The following is an 18409-nucleotide window of genomic DNA, read 5'->3' on the forward strand; positions in this document are numbered from 1 at the left end:
CTGGTACTGAATATGAATCTGTGAAAGCTGAAAAAAGCTAAGCTAAACTTCAGGTCTGTAATCTTATTTAAATAGTTTTCCCAAAAATGTCTTTGTGAAACTATTTAACTATTTAATATGATGAGCCGCACTGACAGACAACCTCTAACTGACACACTCAAGCAGCCTCGGCAGCCTGTATCCCTTCCCTCGCGCCTCAAATTGTTCGTGTCTAATCCATTCAGCTTTATTATAATATTTAACAAAACAGTTACATGTGTTCTTGAGCCTAGGCTTTTATGTAGCCCAGATTACCGTCAATCTCACTCTACATCACAGAGGTGTGTATCAGGGGCTGCTCTCTGTCAAATATGAGCAGAAGCAAATGATGGTTCATACAGCAGTTCTGATCCCTGTGAATAAGTTAAATCTGACGGCCAGGTAAAACTAGTGTACACTAGTAAACTTTAGTGTACTTAGCAAGCAAACAATTTAGTTTAATATTGATAAATTTGAATTAATAAATAACTGAGTTTCACCTATCAGTTAATAGAGTAAAATCAGTTAGTCCTGTGAAGTAATGTGCAATGTGAAATCTCCTCAGGAAGCTTGCAGGTGGAGGTTGACGGAGCATGGGGTCACCTTGAAAAATGTGTCTATTTTTTCCCCTCGTTATCTACAGTTATCTTGGTTCCAGCAATACTGCCAGAGACTCGCCACTACACTCATTAATGTCATAAATACAGTTGAGAGGACAGTCAGAGGACATGCTTTTTTTAAGCAAGTACCTTGCTGTTTTAAAAGGGATATATTTAGAGTTTTTAAAGCTTTTCAACCTGTACTCCACTAACCTTTACTGTAGTCCCACTTTGGAGACTTCACACGTCTCTGACAAGGACTCTGGCAGATGCTTTTAATAATAAATAATAATAAAAAAAAAAAAGCATTATATCCCTGCTTAGGGACTGCAGTGCACACTGAAAGCATGGCTTTGGTTCTTTTACCTCAGACATTTTATTTGTGTAACTGCCCAATACCATCTTACATTTTGAAATAAAATAGGAATTATTGAGTTTTAAACTGTGACAAATCATTACAACTAGTAACAATGGGCGTCATTCAGCATTATCTTTCTATTCTATTCTATTTTCTTAAATTTGTTATTAAGAAAAGTCCAAACAGAAACTCTACATCAAATACATTGATATGTGTTTTTAAACTCAAAGTAACTGTGTTTGTAGGTCTTAGGAAGGATATTTTCTTCACAGAACGGTTGGTGAACGAGGCCCAATGATTTGGAACAGTGCCTCAGATGAGAACAATATGAATGTGGATGAGGTTGTGCAGGCCCTGAAAGGTCTGTAGTGGACATCATTGCTCAGGCGTTTTACTAGAGTGTAGGTCGCAGCACAGAGTCTTAATGTGCTGCCCACAGGAGACTTTCGGCTGCCCGGCTGAGACTTGGCTCAGGAATCAGGCACCTTCTGCAGGAGTTGGCATTGCTTTCAGAGTGTTAGGGACTTGGAGGGTTGTCTGAAGGTCAGCGGACATATGTGTGAAAGTGCATACGTATGTGTGGGTGTTTGTGTGTGTTTTCACTAATATTGTGGACCAAAATGTGCTGATGTTGAAGGTAAACCAGAGAGAAACAGAATTACCAACCCGTTACCAACCAATTACCAACCCGTACATATTCTCTCCCCCGACACTAGTGAGGGCGAGACCAATGTACGCCCCTTCTGACACGTGCGCAGCCAGCAACACCTTTTTTTCCGGTGCAACGTTATTAAGCAACCGACACACCTGAAAGGAAGTGTTGTATACCTGGCTCTGACACACCACCTAGCAGACGCCAGTGACGGCCAGCGTCGCACAAGAGTGATGTGGGGGGAAAGTGCCATCTACCCACCCTAAAGAGAGAGCAAGGCCAATTCCTCTCGAACCAGGGATCCTCTGACCAAAGTGACAGCACCTTATTCGGCTGGACTGCCTGGGACCCTATTATATACTCTATTAGCTAAAATATGAACAAGCATAAATACAGCAGTAGTTTTCAGTGAAGTTATTGATATGTTGTTACAGTTAGAGGTACACAGGTTTGGTTATTGACCTCTCTAAACTGTACCTCTTTCTCCAGACACTGTATGGATTTGTTCAGTTACACCAGCAGCTCTAGTTGAATAAAGGGTTGATTGGATGGTGATTGTAAATACAGGCCTTCTTCAAGGCTTAATTTAGATGCATTTATATAGTGCATTCACAGTGAATGTTGTCAGAAAGCAGCTTTACAGAGATCTGGGTCCAGGCCTCCTTTAAGCAAGACCATCCTCCTCTGGTCGACACTGGATGGCAAAACAAATAACAAAACAACAAGAGTTCAAATTTTCAAGAAACAATAGAAAATAAAGAGCTGTGGAACATTTGACATTAAGCCATAAGTGATGAAAATGTGAGTGAAATGTGAAAGTTCATGCAGGTAAACAGTCATATGTGCAGCTTTGCAGTGAGGCGAGAATGACTCAAAGTGAAGATCTAGAGCGGAACAGCATTGCAGCGGAACTAACACACTCACAATAATTTATGTTTATCCTTATTTCCATGTTTATTTTTTATTAACAAATGAATGTTAACTACCCAAATAAAAAGCTTTACAAATTAGTGTCAGTGTCTCAGACATTACATATATGTGTGACCCCAGTGTGTCCACACTGATGAACTCCCTCTTAGTCTTCCTTTTCATAAAAATGAGCAATTTTGTATTTTATTATATTAATTATTCTATATGTGCAAATGTTTGTGGACACCCTTCTAATGCATGCGCTCAACTACTTTAAGTTGCACCCACACACAGCTTGTCTAGTCCCATTAGAAAAGTACTATCAATAGAATAGGACTCCCTGGAGCAGATAAACATGAACCTGTTGACACTATGCCTAATGCCAGGTGTGTGCTAGAGGAGTATAAAACCCCACTGAGCATTGAGCTGTGGAGCAGTGGACATATGTTCTCTGGAATGATGCTCCATCCTGTACTTTTGGGATGAGTTGGGGAGTTAGGGATGAGGTGAGGTGGTGATCATCCAGCATCCTGACCTCACTAACACTCTTGTCGCTGAAAGTAATCAAATCCTTACAGCAATGCTCCAAAATATAGTAGAAAGCCTTCCCTGTACAATAGAGAGGGTTACTCCAACAAAAGCAGGGTGAACTATTTTTAATACCCTTGATTTCAGAAGAAACAATGAATGAGCAAGTCTCCCAATACCTTTGTTTATATAGTGTATTTTAGGCTGATTCTAAACATCTGGCCAGGGGTGCATGAAAATGACAATTAGGCTAACTCTGGTTTACAAATAGGCAATTAAGTAAATTAAGTAAAATAATAAATAAATCCATACTGGTTAAAGCTTCTGAAGAAATATGAAAATGTGAAATTTCCAGCAGTAATTGCTAATTAATGTCTGCCTACTGTTGAATGACCCATTATTAGTGTCAAATGAATGTCTCTGTTTTGCTCTCTCTCTCTTTTTCTCTCCCTCTCTTGCTCTCACTCTCTGATCCAGGTCGAAAGTTCATCATAGCCAATGCGCGGGTGGAGAACTGCGCTATTATCTTCTGTAATGATGGCTTCTGTCACATGTGTGGCTACACGCGGGCCGAAATCATGCAGAAACCGTGCACCTGCAACTTCCTGTACGGGCCGCACACCAAGCGCCTGGCCATCGCACAGATGGCTCAAGCCCTGCTGGGCTCCGAGGAGAGGAAAGTGGAGATCATGCTCTACAGGAAGGACGGTAGGAACAGTCTTGACTTTCTCCATGACCGGAAGTGACTCATATTGCTTTGGATGCTGAGTACTCGCTCTCTGTGCGTGACGTGCCACATGGCTGCAGTTCAGCATCTGATACGAGAGCTTTTTGGAAAGGACTGCATGCGCGCTGCCTGTGTCCACAGGAGTCGTGTAGGCATTATAGGATTAGACAGTGCTTGCTGGCAGGCTGTCTCTGTCTGCTATAGTAGAGCAGAGGGAGGAGATGCTAGCTTGGCTTTTGGAGAGTTGCGTGCTGCCCCAGGGTTGGACTCAGGTTGGCTTCTATTGTTCCATCCAGGTACTAAGAAATCCTCATCATTCCACCGATCACTGGTTGCTAAATAACTACAGTGGCTGCAACACAGCATTTATCATGGGACTATATTTATCTTGGAAGAAATCACCATGATTAATGCTATTTCCATTACTCTGCTTTTTTAATGAAAGCAATTGAAGTCATTGCAATCCCTCTACGGCATAATCGAAATGCCATGAAAGCTGATCCGGCAATTCATCAGGGCAAGACCTGGTAGAATTCCTGGCAATGCTCCGAGTGAGCAAAAGCCGGAACAAAGCCGGATAAGAGGACGGTGGTTTGAATGTGAAGAAATGTTGTGATGTAAGGACATCAGCCATGTGCAAAATTTTCTGGACACTCCATATGATCAAAGAAGTACGTATCATGTATTGCACTTCCAGGATTTTCCTGATATGTATAAAAGTGCTGGACTGGTGTCGGTGAAAGCTGGTATCGGCCAGAAATCCCAGAAAATTTCAGTCAGTGTTCAGGGTTTTCTGTGCTACAAGGGCTAGACAAAGTGAAAGAGACAGATATTCACAGAGTGTGTTAGACAGAGATAGGCAGAGAGAAAATGAGAGAGACAGAGAAACCTGTGGGTTCTTATTAGCTGAGGAAAATGTCAGCGATCTCGCTACTGCACAACGAACAGACTGCAATCCATCAGTTTTATAACAACGTGGTCACATTTTCGCCTTATCTGAGAAAGGCTCCTTGCAGGCAGTGGTTTGATCAAGAAGCTGCAGATGTTTGTCGTCACCCGATGGATCACATTCTCTGTCTCCTTTACGGCTTGAGCGGACTTAACTCCACACCACCAATCATAGTTTCCACTGTTTACTCTGAGAGCTATCTGTTTCATGTATATGCAGCAGTCACTCTGACCAAGCTAAAGGCCTCAGCGTGTAATACGACACTAATGGCACATCTGATCTTCGGCTTCAAGATGGATATTTTGCTGTCTGCGTATTCCAACTGATACCTCAGATTTTAACCTGTGTTAATGCACAATTGCTAAGATAAGTGATGTTATGAAATAATCAATTTGGGAGATGGAACATGCCTGAAGACCCTCCTCCCAATCTAACATGATTTAAATACCATCACTACCTTGTTTATGTGCCTACAACAAAGTTTTCACTATCCTCCACCACCCCGTCTCCTCTCTCAAAGTTCTCTCCCCTTTCTTCAGCCTCCTTCACCACGATTTGATTCAAACTGATATCACACTGTGACTGTGAAATATTTACACTTGAATCATATACAAATCCACAGCAAAAGATTTTTGCTGATTTTTTCCCCCATAGGCGCAAATAAGGGTGCAAACATTTGTGCACCCTTATTAAATCAGGGTGATACAAATACACTTATTTACACCCAACCAACTACATGAGGGGACCACAAAAAACACTTGGGATACCATAGCAACTGCCTATCAGCCACCTAGCAACATGCTGGCAACCTGAAATACCATAGCAATCCCCTGGCAACACGGTAGCCCCCATCTAGCAACAACCTAGGAACACTATCGCAACCAACTAGCAACCCCATATAAACCACTGGAATACCATAGCAACCATGCAGCAACTGCACTGGTAGTGGGAACCACTTTAGCTCTGTAACCATTTTGCTTTTGCACTTTTCTGGCTATGAACTAAAGCTCTTGTTTTCCATGAAGTACGGATAGTGTAGCCCATTGTGGTGTCGCCCCTTTATTGTGTGTGTGTGTGTGTGATAAAGTTTGGGACACATGACTGACCAGGCTGTTTTTCTTGGGGTCAGCAAAGGCTGTGAGAGGTTTAATGGACTGCACAGCGAGCTGTGCTGTGTCTTATTGGCTCATGACTTCATCTTCCCAGATTCTCCCCCTCTCTTTCTTTCTCTCTCTCTCTCTCTTTCTCGCTCTCTTTCTTTCTCTCTGTCTATCTTTCTTTTTCTATGTGTATCAATCACAGTAAACTGAGTTTCTCTGGAACTGACTGGATTGGACTGGCAGAGAGGACTGCCAGTCCTATCTGCACACACACACACACACGCATACACACTACTTTGCTGACCCAAGTGATAGAATACGCCCCGTTTCTTCATGTATAATGCATGGTGGGGAACACAGCACCGTGCTGGTTTGGAGCGCTGTAGGAAGGGATTCCGATTGCTTCTCTGAATGTGTGGAATGAGTGAAAGCATATATGTGTGTGTGTGTGTGTCACTTTGGGGTGTTGAGGGAAGAGGAGGTGAAAACCAGTACCTTTTTTTCCTACCTCTTATACTCTCCTTCGTGCCTATGCATCCATTCATCTGGTGAGCAGCACTCTGGCATCAGCCTTCACCATGATGGATGACCAGCTCTCATGCTCAGTTGTCCTGTCGCTGATCTGACCGGCACTTAATCCATCACTCTGAAGTGGAGGCTCGGCTCCACTGTAGTGGCTCTACCTGTGAAAGAGAGAGAAAGAGAAGTGTGTGAGAGTATGTGTGTCTGCATGTGTGTGTCCCTAAGGTAGAGATTGACCTTAAATAAGTCCATAATTGCCACTGGGTCAAGGAGGACATCGTGTTGGGCATTCAAATCTGAATGTAAGTGTTTGCTATAATCCAGTATAAAGCAGAGAGCGAATCCTTTCCGTCCAGTTGTCATCAACTTTAGCAGCTTTTTCCTTTCTCTGCCCTTGAGACAATGTCCTTTAATGGTTTCCAGGAAACAAAAAGGCAAAATGACAAAGGAATCAAGAACTGGGAATTATGCACATCTAAATAATCGCAGAATCTGTTTGTGGATCTAGTATTATTATTAGTATTAGTATCCATGCTGATCATTAGGCGTTAAAAAGAAGATTGATCATCTGCACTCACACTCTTGATGGTAAGATGGGAAGATAGAAGATAGATATAGATACTCTATATGTCTAAATGTTTGTGGACATCTCTTCTAATGAATGCATTCTGTTACTTTAAGTTGCACCCAGTGCTGACACAGATGCAAATGCACACACACAGCTTGTCTAGTCCCTGTAGTGAAGTATTTCTCTGGAGCAGAGAAACATGAACCTACTGGTTTCATGCCTAATGCAAGGTGCAGGCTTGAGGGGTATTAAGCCCCCATCATGGAGCTCACAGCAATGCTCCAAAAAGAAAGCCCTCCCTGGCGGCAGAGACAGTTACAACAAACTGTTGTCCTACAACAAAAGCAGGATAATACCCTTTAGTCCATTTACTTTTGTCTATATATGTCTGGTAAGACCACTGAAGAAACACTTTCTGAACTTTAGAAAACCTCCACATAACGCTAGGTGTTCTCCAGACGTCTACATCCAAAACAAGATCAATTTCTTCAGCGTAACCCTGAACCTTGTGTTTTTCCTCTGACTAGTATTCCAGCAAACTGTTTCTGGAGCTGTATGCAATGCTTGTCTAAAGTTCTAATAAGATGACATTAGTTCTACATGAACAGGTGGGACAGTTCTACTACAGGATGTGTGTAATGTTTATGACTGTTTTGTACAGGATAAGGACTCTCGGCGTAAACAAAAGAGTGGCTATTCAATTGACAGATTATGCAGACTAAAATGTTCCATATGCCACACATTCAACAATACAAGCATGTCCAAACATTAACTTTTTTATCATCTTTACTAACACTGTGAAACAGGAATGTTAAATGTCTTTTACCACTCAAGCAGTTCAACCCTGGTGACCCTAGATGCTAAAAAGGCTTCAGCTTCCTACATAGTGTCTTCTCATTAATTGGTTAAAAGGGAAAACCAGTTGCCTAGAAGTAGTGTTTTTCATTTCCTTAAGTACTGGGGTGGAGATTACCATCTGCAGCCAGGCTATTGTAGCAAACCAGGACACCTGCATCTAGAATTCCACAAAGGAGAGCACAGACAACAGACAGCCTGGCCGCCGCCTCCCTTAGCTAGCTGTTAACCTGTTCCATTGGAACTTTTTTGCTGAGCTATTATGGGGAAAGATGTCCTGTTTGATAAGCCAGCTTTGTCGATAGACACTCTATGTCTCTGCCTGCCACAGTGAAATGAGTTGGTTTATCTAATTCATAGTTATTGATTCTGTCTGATTATTAGAGGACTGCTGTTGAGCACAGACGAGCTGGCAGCTGACTGAAGCTGAATGGACGCTATTCAGGGCAGAGTTCTGTGGGAGAGGAGCCATTGTAAGGTTGAAATGGCTTACAATAGCACAGTGCCGCACTTCTGTGAGTGTGTGTCATGGCATAGCAAGTCAAAGAAAAATGCTGACATCAGCTCCTGACAAAGTGCTCTGAAACCCCATAATGCATCATGCCAGCTTCATAAACCTAAACCTCGGGAAACACAATAGAACGGCCCAGAATCTAACTGGCATTTAGAGATTCTGTGGCATTACTCAAATACCTGAGATCAGATACCTGGATCCTTTCCCATTCCTCACAGTCTTACAGCTGTTTGCAGTGCTCCTGTGAAAGTGCCTCTCAGGTCTGCTGCTCTTTTAAGTGGATTATGCAACTTTCTTTTATTAATTATTTATTATTATTATTATTATTTATTTATTTCTGATTTCTCCCCAGTTTGGATTGCCAATTACCCAATCCACACATATTCCCCCTCATCAAGCAACGCTCTTGACACTGGGACAGTGACGACCGACACATGCCTCTTCCGACACATGCGCAGCCAGCCATTGTCTCTTTTTCCGAACTGCCACAGATACACCATCACATGACTTTATCTTGCCTGATTCTCTCTTTCTCTCTCTCTCCTTCTATGTGTATCAGTCACAGTAAACAAAGTATCTCTTGGCATTTCTTTTCTGCCAGTCCAGTCTGCACACACACACATACACACACTACTGTGCTGATCCAAGTGATTGCTGCATATCTGGCTCTGATGTGGTGAAAGCATCATCTACCCACCCTGGAGAGAGCAAGGCCATCTCTCTGGGCCCCGGGTGCCAATGGCTAGCAGCATGACAGGATTCGAACTAGCGATCCTCCATTGAGCAGCAGTTATGCAGTTGGAAATGCCTTGTTGATGAGAGAGGTCAATGGAAAATGGACAGACTGGTTAAAGCTGACCGAAAGGCTGCCATAACTCAGATGACCACTCAGATAACAGTACAGTTGTGGTGAGCTGAAAAGCATGCTCAACACATCTGATCTTGAGGCAGATGGGCTGCAACAGCAGAAGCACGAGATAATCATCAGTCAAGATCAGAATGCTGAGGTTGCGGTGGGCACAGGCTCACCGGAAGTGCACAGTTGAAGCCTGGAAAAATGTAGCCATGAATTCCGGGTTCTGCTGAGGCACATGGACAATAGAGTTGGAGATTGGCACTAACAGAATTGATCCATAAACCCAAATTTCCTTGTGTGATGCAATCTTGCCAACATGGACCAGAATCTTAAAGTAATGTATCCAACCCTTAGTGGAAACCATGTCACAAAGGATTGAGGCTAAAAGCAAAAAAGCTCCTACCAAGTATTAGTATAGTCTTCCTAATAAAGTACTAATACAGATATTATGTAGTTGTTTTTTCTCAACACAACAGGGACACTGACAGGATAGTATACGTGGTGCTTGGGCTAGTTCTTCTATACACATCAGTGTTACTGCTAGATTGAGAATGTTCCAATAGACAGAAATTTCCAAAAGTGGTCACAGTCGCTATCTGTAAAAGTGGTGCTACAAGATAGACATATCTAAAAAAGTGGCTAGTGAGTGTACACTATATGGATAAAAGTATTGGGACACCTGCTCATTTGTTGTTTCATCTAAGGTCAAGGGTATTAAAAAGTGTTTATCCTGCTTTTGTTAGAGTAACTGTCTCTACTGTTCTGGTAAGGCTTTCTACTAGATTTTGGAGCATTGCTGTGAGGAATTGATCTAGCGACAAGAGTCAGGATGTTGGATGATCACCGCCCCACCTCATCCCTCGACTCCAATCCTAAAAGTATAGGATGGAGCACCATCATTCCAGAGAACACAGTTTCACTGCTAGACCCCTCAATGCTGGGGGACTTTATATTTTCTGATTCGGACTGATGAGACCATAGAGCTTGTGAACAAGCATGACATATGACTCTCATGTATGTACAGAACTGAATCAAAGCACTACAAATTAATTAGCATTAAACTTCAGTTTAGAAGAATCAGAGAGATTTATTGCTGTGCTTGGGCGTTCTGTTGTGAACGACACATCCCATAGAGATATAAATGATCTTTCATGTAAGGCTTTGTCACGGTCTTGTGCTGGTTATGCATATTTATTTGTGCTGTGTCGTGCAACATGGGCACTTCTGCATGCATTCGTATGCTGCCATTCCTTCAATGACTCGCAGTCGGTTGTCAGGAACGGTTCTGCTGCTTATGTGTGCACCCATGTGATCCGACGGATCACACGTGATGTGTGAACCCTTTAATTAGCAAGCTTGTTTTTTAAGTTATTTTTAGAGATGGCGCCAATCCGTTACTTGTTACTTGAATTTTCCGTTCCACCTTAAATGATAGAGCACTTACATTATGGCACCTTATAGCTTCTTTTAGGTGCCAGAAAATTGCTGCTGCCTGACTTAAGGTGGAATTGAAAGTTTGAATTTCCCTTAAAAGTGCTGCCAGCTTTGAGGTTCAGTTACCGAAGTTTCTTTGACTAAAGCACACTCTAATAGCATGCTAAAGCTAATGATAAAAGAGCACTAGCTTTAATGAGTTAAGCAGTGTGTGTTTATGGGAAGCAGTGTGTTTTTCTCCTGGTAGCAGATAATGAATGCTGACTGCTTTGCTGGCTGCTGTGGCTGCCGGCTGACTGCCTCATTACCCGCGCAATGATGCCGTGCTTGCTCACTAAACACGAGGGAGGGGAGAGAACACTCTCTCTCTCTCTCTCTCTCACGCACTCACACGCAGATCATTGCAACTTCACTACTCTCCCTCATACTTGTCCTGGCTGTGTGATGATAAGGCGCATACAGAGTGGTCTCCTGTGGCCTTCTGGCTGGTGGTCTGCAGTGAGCTTCAGCGCAGTGCATTTGTTTATCATTTCAGATCTGTTCTGAACACTCCTCCTTCCCCTGTGTGTGTGTATGTGTGTGTGCACGCTTTGGGACTGCTTGAGTTGATGACAGGTGTGAATGAGCTCTTCTCTACTGAATGTGTGAGGAGTGTGATACTGTGCAAAAGATCTTTCGCTCTCTCTCTCTGTTTCTTTGTCTCTTAGTCTGTCTCTCTGTCTGTCTGTCCCTCTCTAAATGTATACTTTTTCTTTCTAGGTCTCTCTACCATCTAAGAAGAGAGAATTTTCCTCCTGCTCAATACCCCCCCTCTCTCTCCATGTATCATTTATATCTTTCTTTCTCTTTCTCTCCTCTACCCATCTTTTTTCTTTCTCTTGCTCTCTCTACCCTCCTTTACTTTTTCATGTACTCTTTCTAAGAAAAGAGAGAATCTGTCTATCTCTCAGAATCCATCCCTCCCTCTCTACATGTAAATATCGCCCTTTCTTGCTCTTTCCCTCTTTGCTATCTCTTCTCTATTCTCTGAATAATACTCAGGCGTTTGTCACTGTGTGAAAGTTCCTGTGGCTCCTCTCCTCATTTGAATATGGAAATATGCAGAGAGAGAGAGATAGAGAGTGAGAGAGTGAGAGTGTGTGCATGCGTGTGCATAGAGAGAGTGTGCATGAAGTGGAGGGGTGTGACCTGGGCTGCAAAGTGAGGCTTCAGTTCAGTCTCCCTAACAGCACCTCTGCTCTGCTCTGCTTGCACCGTGTCTGCTGCTGTCTATAAAACACACAGGCCTGCTCCTAGATCACACTCCCCACAGTAATCCCAGCCTGCTTCACTCTCTGCTGCTCGAAAGGCAAATCACATGCAAACCTCTCAAATGCCCTTTCCTGCCCGCAACTTAAGCACATCGAAGCAGTGGTGTGGAATTAATGAATAAGTGTGTACAAATTGGAAGGGATGTCCCGTCGGACGAAGTAGCTAATCAGTTCAACAATATAATGAATCTGAGGCAAGTTAGGCTGACCATCGTTTACACTACCCAGTAGACACTGCAGGGACACTGCAGGGACTCAGGAAGAATAGTGATTGGAATTCTGCAAAATTAAAGATCCAACTCTAATGTCACTAGAGTCATTCCAAAAGTAGGCTTTTCAGGAGTGGTGAACTGCTCCTATTCTAAATGGATTTTTACCCTGGGTGTTTTTTGTTACTCCTTATATACTAAATGTATTTAATTCATCAGATCTTAGTCTGAAGTCATTCAGTAGAAGCTATGGTTTGACAAACTCCAAGAATGTATTTTTTTGCAGCAGCTATTGCTAGGTTAACAAGCTGTACAGAATGTTGACGAAAGTCTAATTCAACACAAAGAGATATCATACATTGTTAAGGCAATTATTCACATTGGGAGACTTCAGAGCCTGGAAAAGTGTGTATTTACTGACCAAAACTCCGCACATTGTCTGCACACTGCTTTGACAAGTGCTGATATTTTAAACGTGAAAATGTGAAAACAAGTGTAAATTAGGCAACCAATCAGCAGTCTACATTTTGGAACAAGTATGCTTGTTGAATACTTGTATTAAATTAATAAAAGTTACTGAATTTCGATATGGACAGAATTTTGATTGACGTTCTGTTATATAGAGCTGACTTGTTTTTGTTAATACCCTCTCTAAGCAGACATGTATAAAGTACTAGAGACCCAGACTTGAATAAAAGTGCTCTATCAAAAAAGTGAGTAGAAGATCTTATTAGATATTACATATTATTTTAAATGCTTAGACTTAAGGACTGTCACAATTCCTTTGGCTTTAGTACAAGGACATGAATGTACAGGACAGAGTTCATGTACATGCAGTCCTCAATTAACTCTCCCAAAAGAAAGGCTAAACACAATTGACAGCAACCTGCCACATAAAAATGTTTCATATGTAAAGACAAATGAGGAGAGCAGCTTAAAACACTGAGCTTAACTCTAAATAAAACTACAGTTAAAAGATCTCAGGCCATTAGACCACGTACAAGTAGTTGAAGGTGGTGAAGATGGTGTTTCTTCTGGTGGTTCTTTCATCTGGAGAAAAGAAACTAACAAAGTTCTAGCGTTTGTGTTCTAAATGCAGCAGCCTGAGTGAAAGGAAGAACAGCAGCATGTTCGCTTGTTCTGCTAAATATTGAGGGGATTCATCAAACCTGGTCTCAGTGCCATCTAAGTATTAAACTTAGTAAAAGTATTAGGCTCATCCAAATATGTAGTTAAGTAAAAGTGAAAGTAGGAGAAAAAAATGATACTCCAGTAGAGTACAGATACAGCATTGTAGTACTTAAGTACAGTAGTAAAGTAGTTCTACCTCATAACTATACATCTCTGATCTTATAACATAATGTCTCCAGACATTTTCAACACTCTCCCTTTCACACATCTAACATACAGCTGAAGATTGTCAGCTATCTCGTCTCAAAAAGGGGTTTTACTCAGTCCTCACTATAGTGACTTAATAATATAATAATAATAATAAAAGTCTAACATCTATGATCTGCCTACACAGTGTTTTGGAGCAGTGAACACCTCAAAAATTGGATTTTCATAGAGGATTACATTCGATTTATTTCATAGTCTGCCACGTTGCCTTTTTTAAAGAGTAAACTGTATTTAATACACATTTAATACAAATTCAAACATTTTGCTTTTTCCTGTTTGCCTCCCTAACACCCCACACTTCTGTGATGTCTGGCATGTGATAAGGCACCCAAACTATGTGGCATGAGTCTTATATCTATCAGTTTTCTTAGTGGGACAGCATTGATGAGCATTGAAAGGAACAGTAAGTACTATGCACATTGGAATATGCTAAATAGATGTGTGGGGGAACAAAAAATGAGAAATCATGACACTGGCAGATACCATCATAAGCCAGCATTAAAGGCTGATCTGATGTGAGGTCAGTTTTATGGCTGTGTGTAAGCTGGACAGGTGTGTGTTTACCCTGCGCTGTGTTTAATATGGAAGCTGATCCTGCCACACTGTCCTGCTTCCTCTTCTTCTTCTTTTTCCTTTTCTCCGCTCTGCCTGATGTTTGCCTTCCTATTATTAGAGCCACTTTATCTTGATGTCATATTGATTGCAAGGCCTATTGGTGTAACCGGTAGACACTGGATCCATGAGCCCTTGAAGGACAATTTGTCATCTGGAAGCTTTTCCCACTCCTTTAGCTTACAGCCCTGTTCTCCCTGGCCCTCTGTGCTGCCTGATAACAGCCTCAGAATGACTTTAAAAAGGTATGTGTATGGGTGTGGATGTGTGTGACATGCAGGAAGAGTCTATGTAAAAGTTAGGGCGGGAGAAGAACATTAATAATCATATGTGGGATTAAATAAATTGGTGCTGTTATTTTTACACGCTGTCCTCTGGCTTTCATCATCCTGCCAGAGTCCAGTTATTTTTTTGCATCCACTGCTTTGGCTAATACCTTACTTCCATAAATATACACAGTTAGGAGCAGTGCAATACAGTGAATGGAGTAATGCACTGAATGTACTTCTTCATTCAGATGTGTACATCATTTCCACATGAATAACATATGATTTGTATTACATCAAACAGGCATTACTGGACGTAAACAAACTGAAAGATGAATCACACAACTGAATTGAACGCATTTTTTTTGTGTAATCTCTGCTTCTATTGTTACCATGGATACCCGTCTGCACCAGTACTACCGCTATAAACGAACAGCCTCTAAATAACCCAGATGCGTCCAATCTAAGCTAGGTTTATGACTGTGTCTAGTTTAATACGTTCAGCCCGCAGTAATAAAGTGCTGCTTGAAGGCTGTTATGCTAACATTTTCCAATCATACTGGCCTGGACATTATGTTTATCTCTTGTTTACTGCTTGATAACCTATGTATTTGTGTTGGTTACGTGAGCAGATTCTGAATGTACAGCTGAATCCATAAAGCTACTATAGTTATCTCGTTTATTAAAGTCAGGAAATGACCTTAGACACTTTATAGCCTTTATGTTTACTGTGGTCATTTTCCTACTTTATTGAATGAGATGAGACCAAAGTGTTGGTCTTGAGTATTAGGAATATATCTGAATGAGACCAAGCCACATAAAAATATGTAAAAGTCTAAACACACCTAAGGCAAACACATACGGGTGGTATCGGTTATTGGAACAGATATTGGATCCACATGTTATAGCTGTGTAAATGCATCTGGCACCAGTAATACTTTTTGAGAAGATTTGCATATTCTGCCCCACACAGCAATCAGATTTCAGTCTGACTGACTGGAGATGCTTTTGACTACCGTGTGTAAATGCATATGGCTAAATCTTAACAGGATACAATCCAGATGCTAGTCACATGAAGTGACCAGTTGTAACCGGGTCTTACTTATCTACAAGCACGATCAATAAAAATGGACGGTGATATGCACTCATGTGAAAACAATTAGGACACCCCTTGGACACCTTTGTCTTTTTTGACATATTTAAACATAGCATTTAAGTATATAAACCTCATACCAACTGCAAAAGCATGAAGGTGGAAATGGCATGGTTTAAACTGCTTTGTTGCAGCAGGGCCTGGCTAGCTCTCCCTTATAAAATCCACTATCCACAGGATGCTTGAGGAAAATGTGAGACCCTCTGTGCAAAAACTGAAGCGGAAGCAGAGGTTGACCATGCAGCATGACAGTGACCCAAAAATCTCCAGTAATTTTATCAATTAATTTTTCAAATTGTTAAAATGGAAAGCTCGGGAAGGTGCAAGTATCTTGAGATGCTGTAGTGTGACTTGAAATGAGCTGTGCATACGAAACCCCTTATCTTCCACAGCTATAGGAATTCTGCACGTAGGAGCAGGAAAAAACTTCTTTACAGTCAATGTCAGAGACTGGTAGACAGTAATAGGAAATGTCTGATAGAGGCTATTTTAGCCAAAAGGGGGGGGGGGCAGCTATTACAGCATAAAGTGTCTTAACTTTCTTTGTCAAATTTTCATTGCAAAAGTGATTCGACTAAATCACTGTTATCTATAGATAAAGAATATCAAAAATTCCTTGTCTTTCTCAGTTTCTTTCTTGCTTTTTCTCTCCTCTTTTATTACTCTTCACTCCTTCTCTCTTGTACTCTCTCTTTCTGCCACCCTGCCCCTCCCTCCTCTCTCGATTTGCAACTGTCTGATTGCTGGTGGTCCAGTGATTGATTCACAGAGAGATACACAATCACACACACACACACACACATACACACACACACACACACACACACAAAGACATTTGCAGAAAGTAGAAAGCGAGACCCTGCATGCATGTTTGCCGTTCCTGGCCTGACTATATTTTTAGCTGCAGTGTACACACAGGCAGCTGTGGGTTAGCCGACTGGGCCGTTGCACTGACCTTTTAAACAAAGCTGCTGCTGCCCCCTCATAGCCGCGCCATGCCCGGCAGGAGCGAGCCCCATCCTGGCCTGTGCACCCTCACTCAGCCCTCTGCAGCCCGCTCCGCACACCGCAAATGTCAGCCGGAGGTTTGCAGAAATACTTTGTCAACATCAAGGGACATCGTCAGGCTTTTAACAGCTCAATCTTTAGGATTTTTTTGGTAAATGTGACACATTGCATTGGACACGTAAGCTATATTTGAGCTTCATCAGTTTTACCAGTGAAGGGGAGTCATAATTCCATGGGTAAACCTGAGCTCTGTTCCAATACTCACAGTGATAACAAGTAATAACAAAACCTGATAATAGGCAAGGCAGTGCCAAGTAATGCTGAGTATTGGCAAGAACCTTGGGAAGAACCCACAAAGGGTGGGTGTGTGTTGAACATCCTTAACTAAAATGGCTTCAGGATAGCAGCTCAGCTAGGGTCACTAACCAGATTAGCCCAGACGAAATTTATTTCGTTGGATTTGTCAGTCACATCTGACAGTGTTAAGGACAACAACAAATGTTAGAATGTCCTTGTTAGTTTGTCCTTGTTAGTCCAGTCAGTCAGACACTTCAGATGTCACATTATTAAAGCTCTTCTGATTGTAGTCAATCAAATCCTCACTACAATGTATCAATAGCTTGCATAAAACATTCCCAAATAAGTAAAGGCTGTTGCTACAGCAGTTTTAGACAAAGTCCCTATTAATACCCTTGATTTCAGAAAAAAATGTTGGATGAGCAGGTGTCCACAAACTTTTGGACATGCATTTAATTTGATTTGTGAGTCATTTTTCAGACAATGTTAAGGACAACAGCAAACATTAGAATGTCCATGTTGGTTTGTGTTAGTCTTGTTGGCCAGATGAGCTTTTTAGTGTCTTAACTGGTAGAGAGGGTGTTCAGGGTGATGCTCAGTTGATCAGTTAGGAATCATCTTTGTGCTTTTGGGGAAACCAGCCCTGTGTGTTTATTGTGTTCTTTAATTTGACAAATATTCATATACAAATCATGTACTGTCAATGATTTGCTCCAGAGAGCACTTCAGTGCCATGGACGTCTCAAAACAACCAGTATAGAACCTGTCGCTGCTTATTATTGTAATTAGTAGCATTAGTAGTAGTATCTATAAGTGCTATTGCTTTTGAACATCATCTGTGAGGATCAGTACATATACTAGCAATATTAATAGGATCCACTCACAGGTGTCTGCTTACACAGGAGTTTTCCATTCAGAAACCATCTTCCCGCAGGGTTTCCACCTCTGTGTGTGAGAGAGAAAGTGCATGTGGTGTTTTTAGATAGTTCTGGAAGGTGTTCAGGGCTTCGGTGTAAGGAGTTGTGCAGCATGTGCTGTTTCAGTGAAACAAAGGCCCAGCAGGTTTTTCATCCACAATGCCAGTGTACTCTTGTGCATCATCTCTGACCACTTCACAGCCCAGCAGGGCCAAACACCTATACTGCATGTCCAAACATTTGTGGACACCTGCTCATCCAATGTTTTTTTTCTGAAATCAATGCTATTAATACGAAGTCTGTCCCCCTTTGCTGCAGCAAAAACCTTGGAAATGCTTTACACAAGCTGTTGGAACAGTGCAGTGAGGATTTGATTGAATACAGTCACAAAAGTGTAAATAATGTCAGGTAATGGTGTTGGATTAGATGCTGGATTACAGACACCACTCCAGCTCCATCACTTGAGCAAACACAATTCCACTGCTTTATCCCACTAGGCGACGTTTGGCACTAGATAGGATGACCTGAAGTTCATATAGGAAGTCTGTGCAACCACCCGAGACATCATAGCAACCACCTGGGATATCATAGCATCTGCCTAGCAACCACTAAACAACACCATAGCCATTGCCCGAAATACGATCACCTTA

General features: G+C 41.8%; 1 protein-coding gene across 1 annotated transcript in view; it reads left to right on the forward strand.

The window, feature by feature from the left end:
* kcnh2b (potassium voltage-gated channel, subfamily H (eag-related), member 2b) overlaps nt 1-18409 on the forward strand; it is a 252552-nt gene that overhangs the window by 23328 nt on the left and 210815 nt on the right. Inside the window, exon 2 of the mRNA XM_072679981.1 lies at nt 3542-3772. Within this exon, the coding sequence (XP_072536082.1) occupies nt 3542-3772 (231 nt within the window). The remainder of the gene's footprint in view (nt 1-3541; nt 3773-18409) is intronic.

This window comes from Salminus brasiliensis, chromosome 5 (genome assembly GCF_030463535.1).
Source record: "Salminus brasiliensis chromosome 5, fSalBra1.hap2, whole genome shotgun sequence".
Classification (NCBI taxonomy): domain Eukaryota; kingdom Metazoa; phylum Chordata; class Actinopteri; order Characiformes; family Bryconidae; genus Salminus; species Salminus brasiliensis.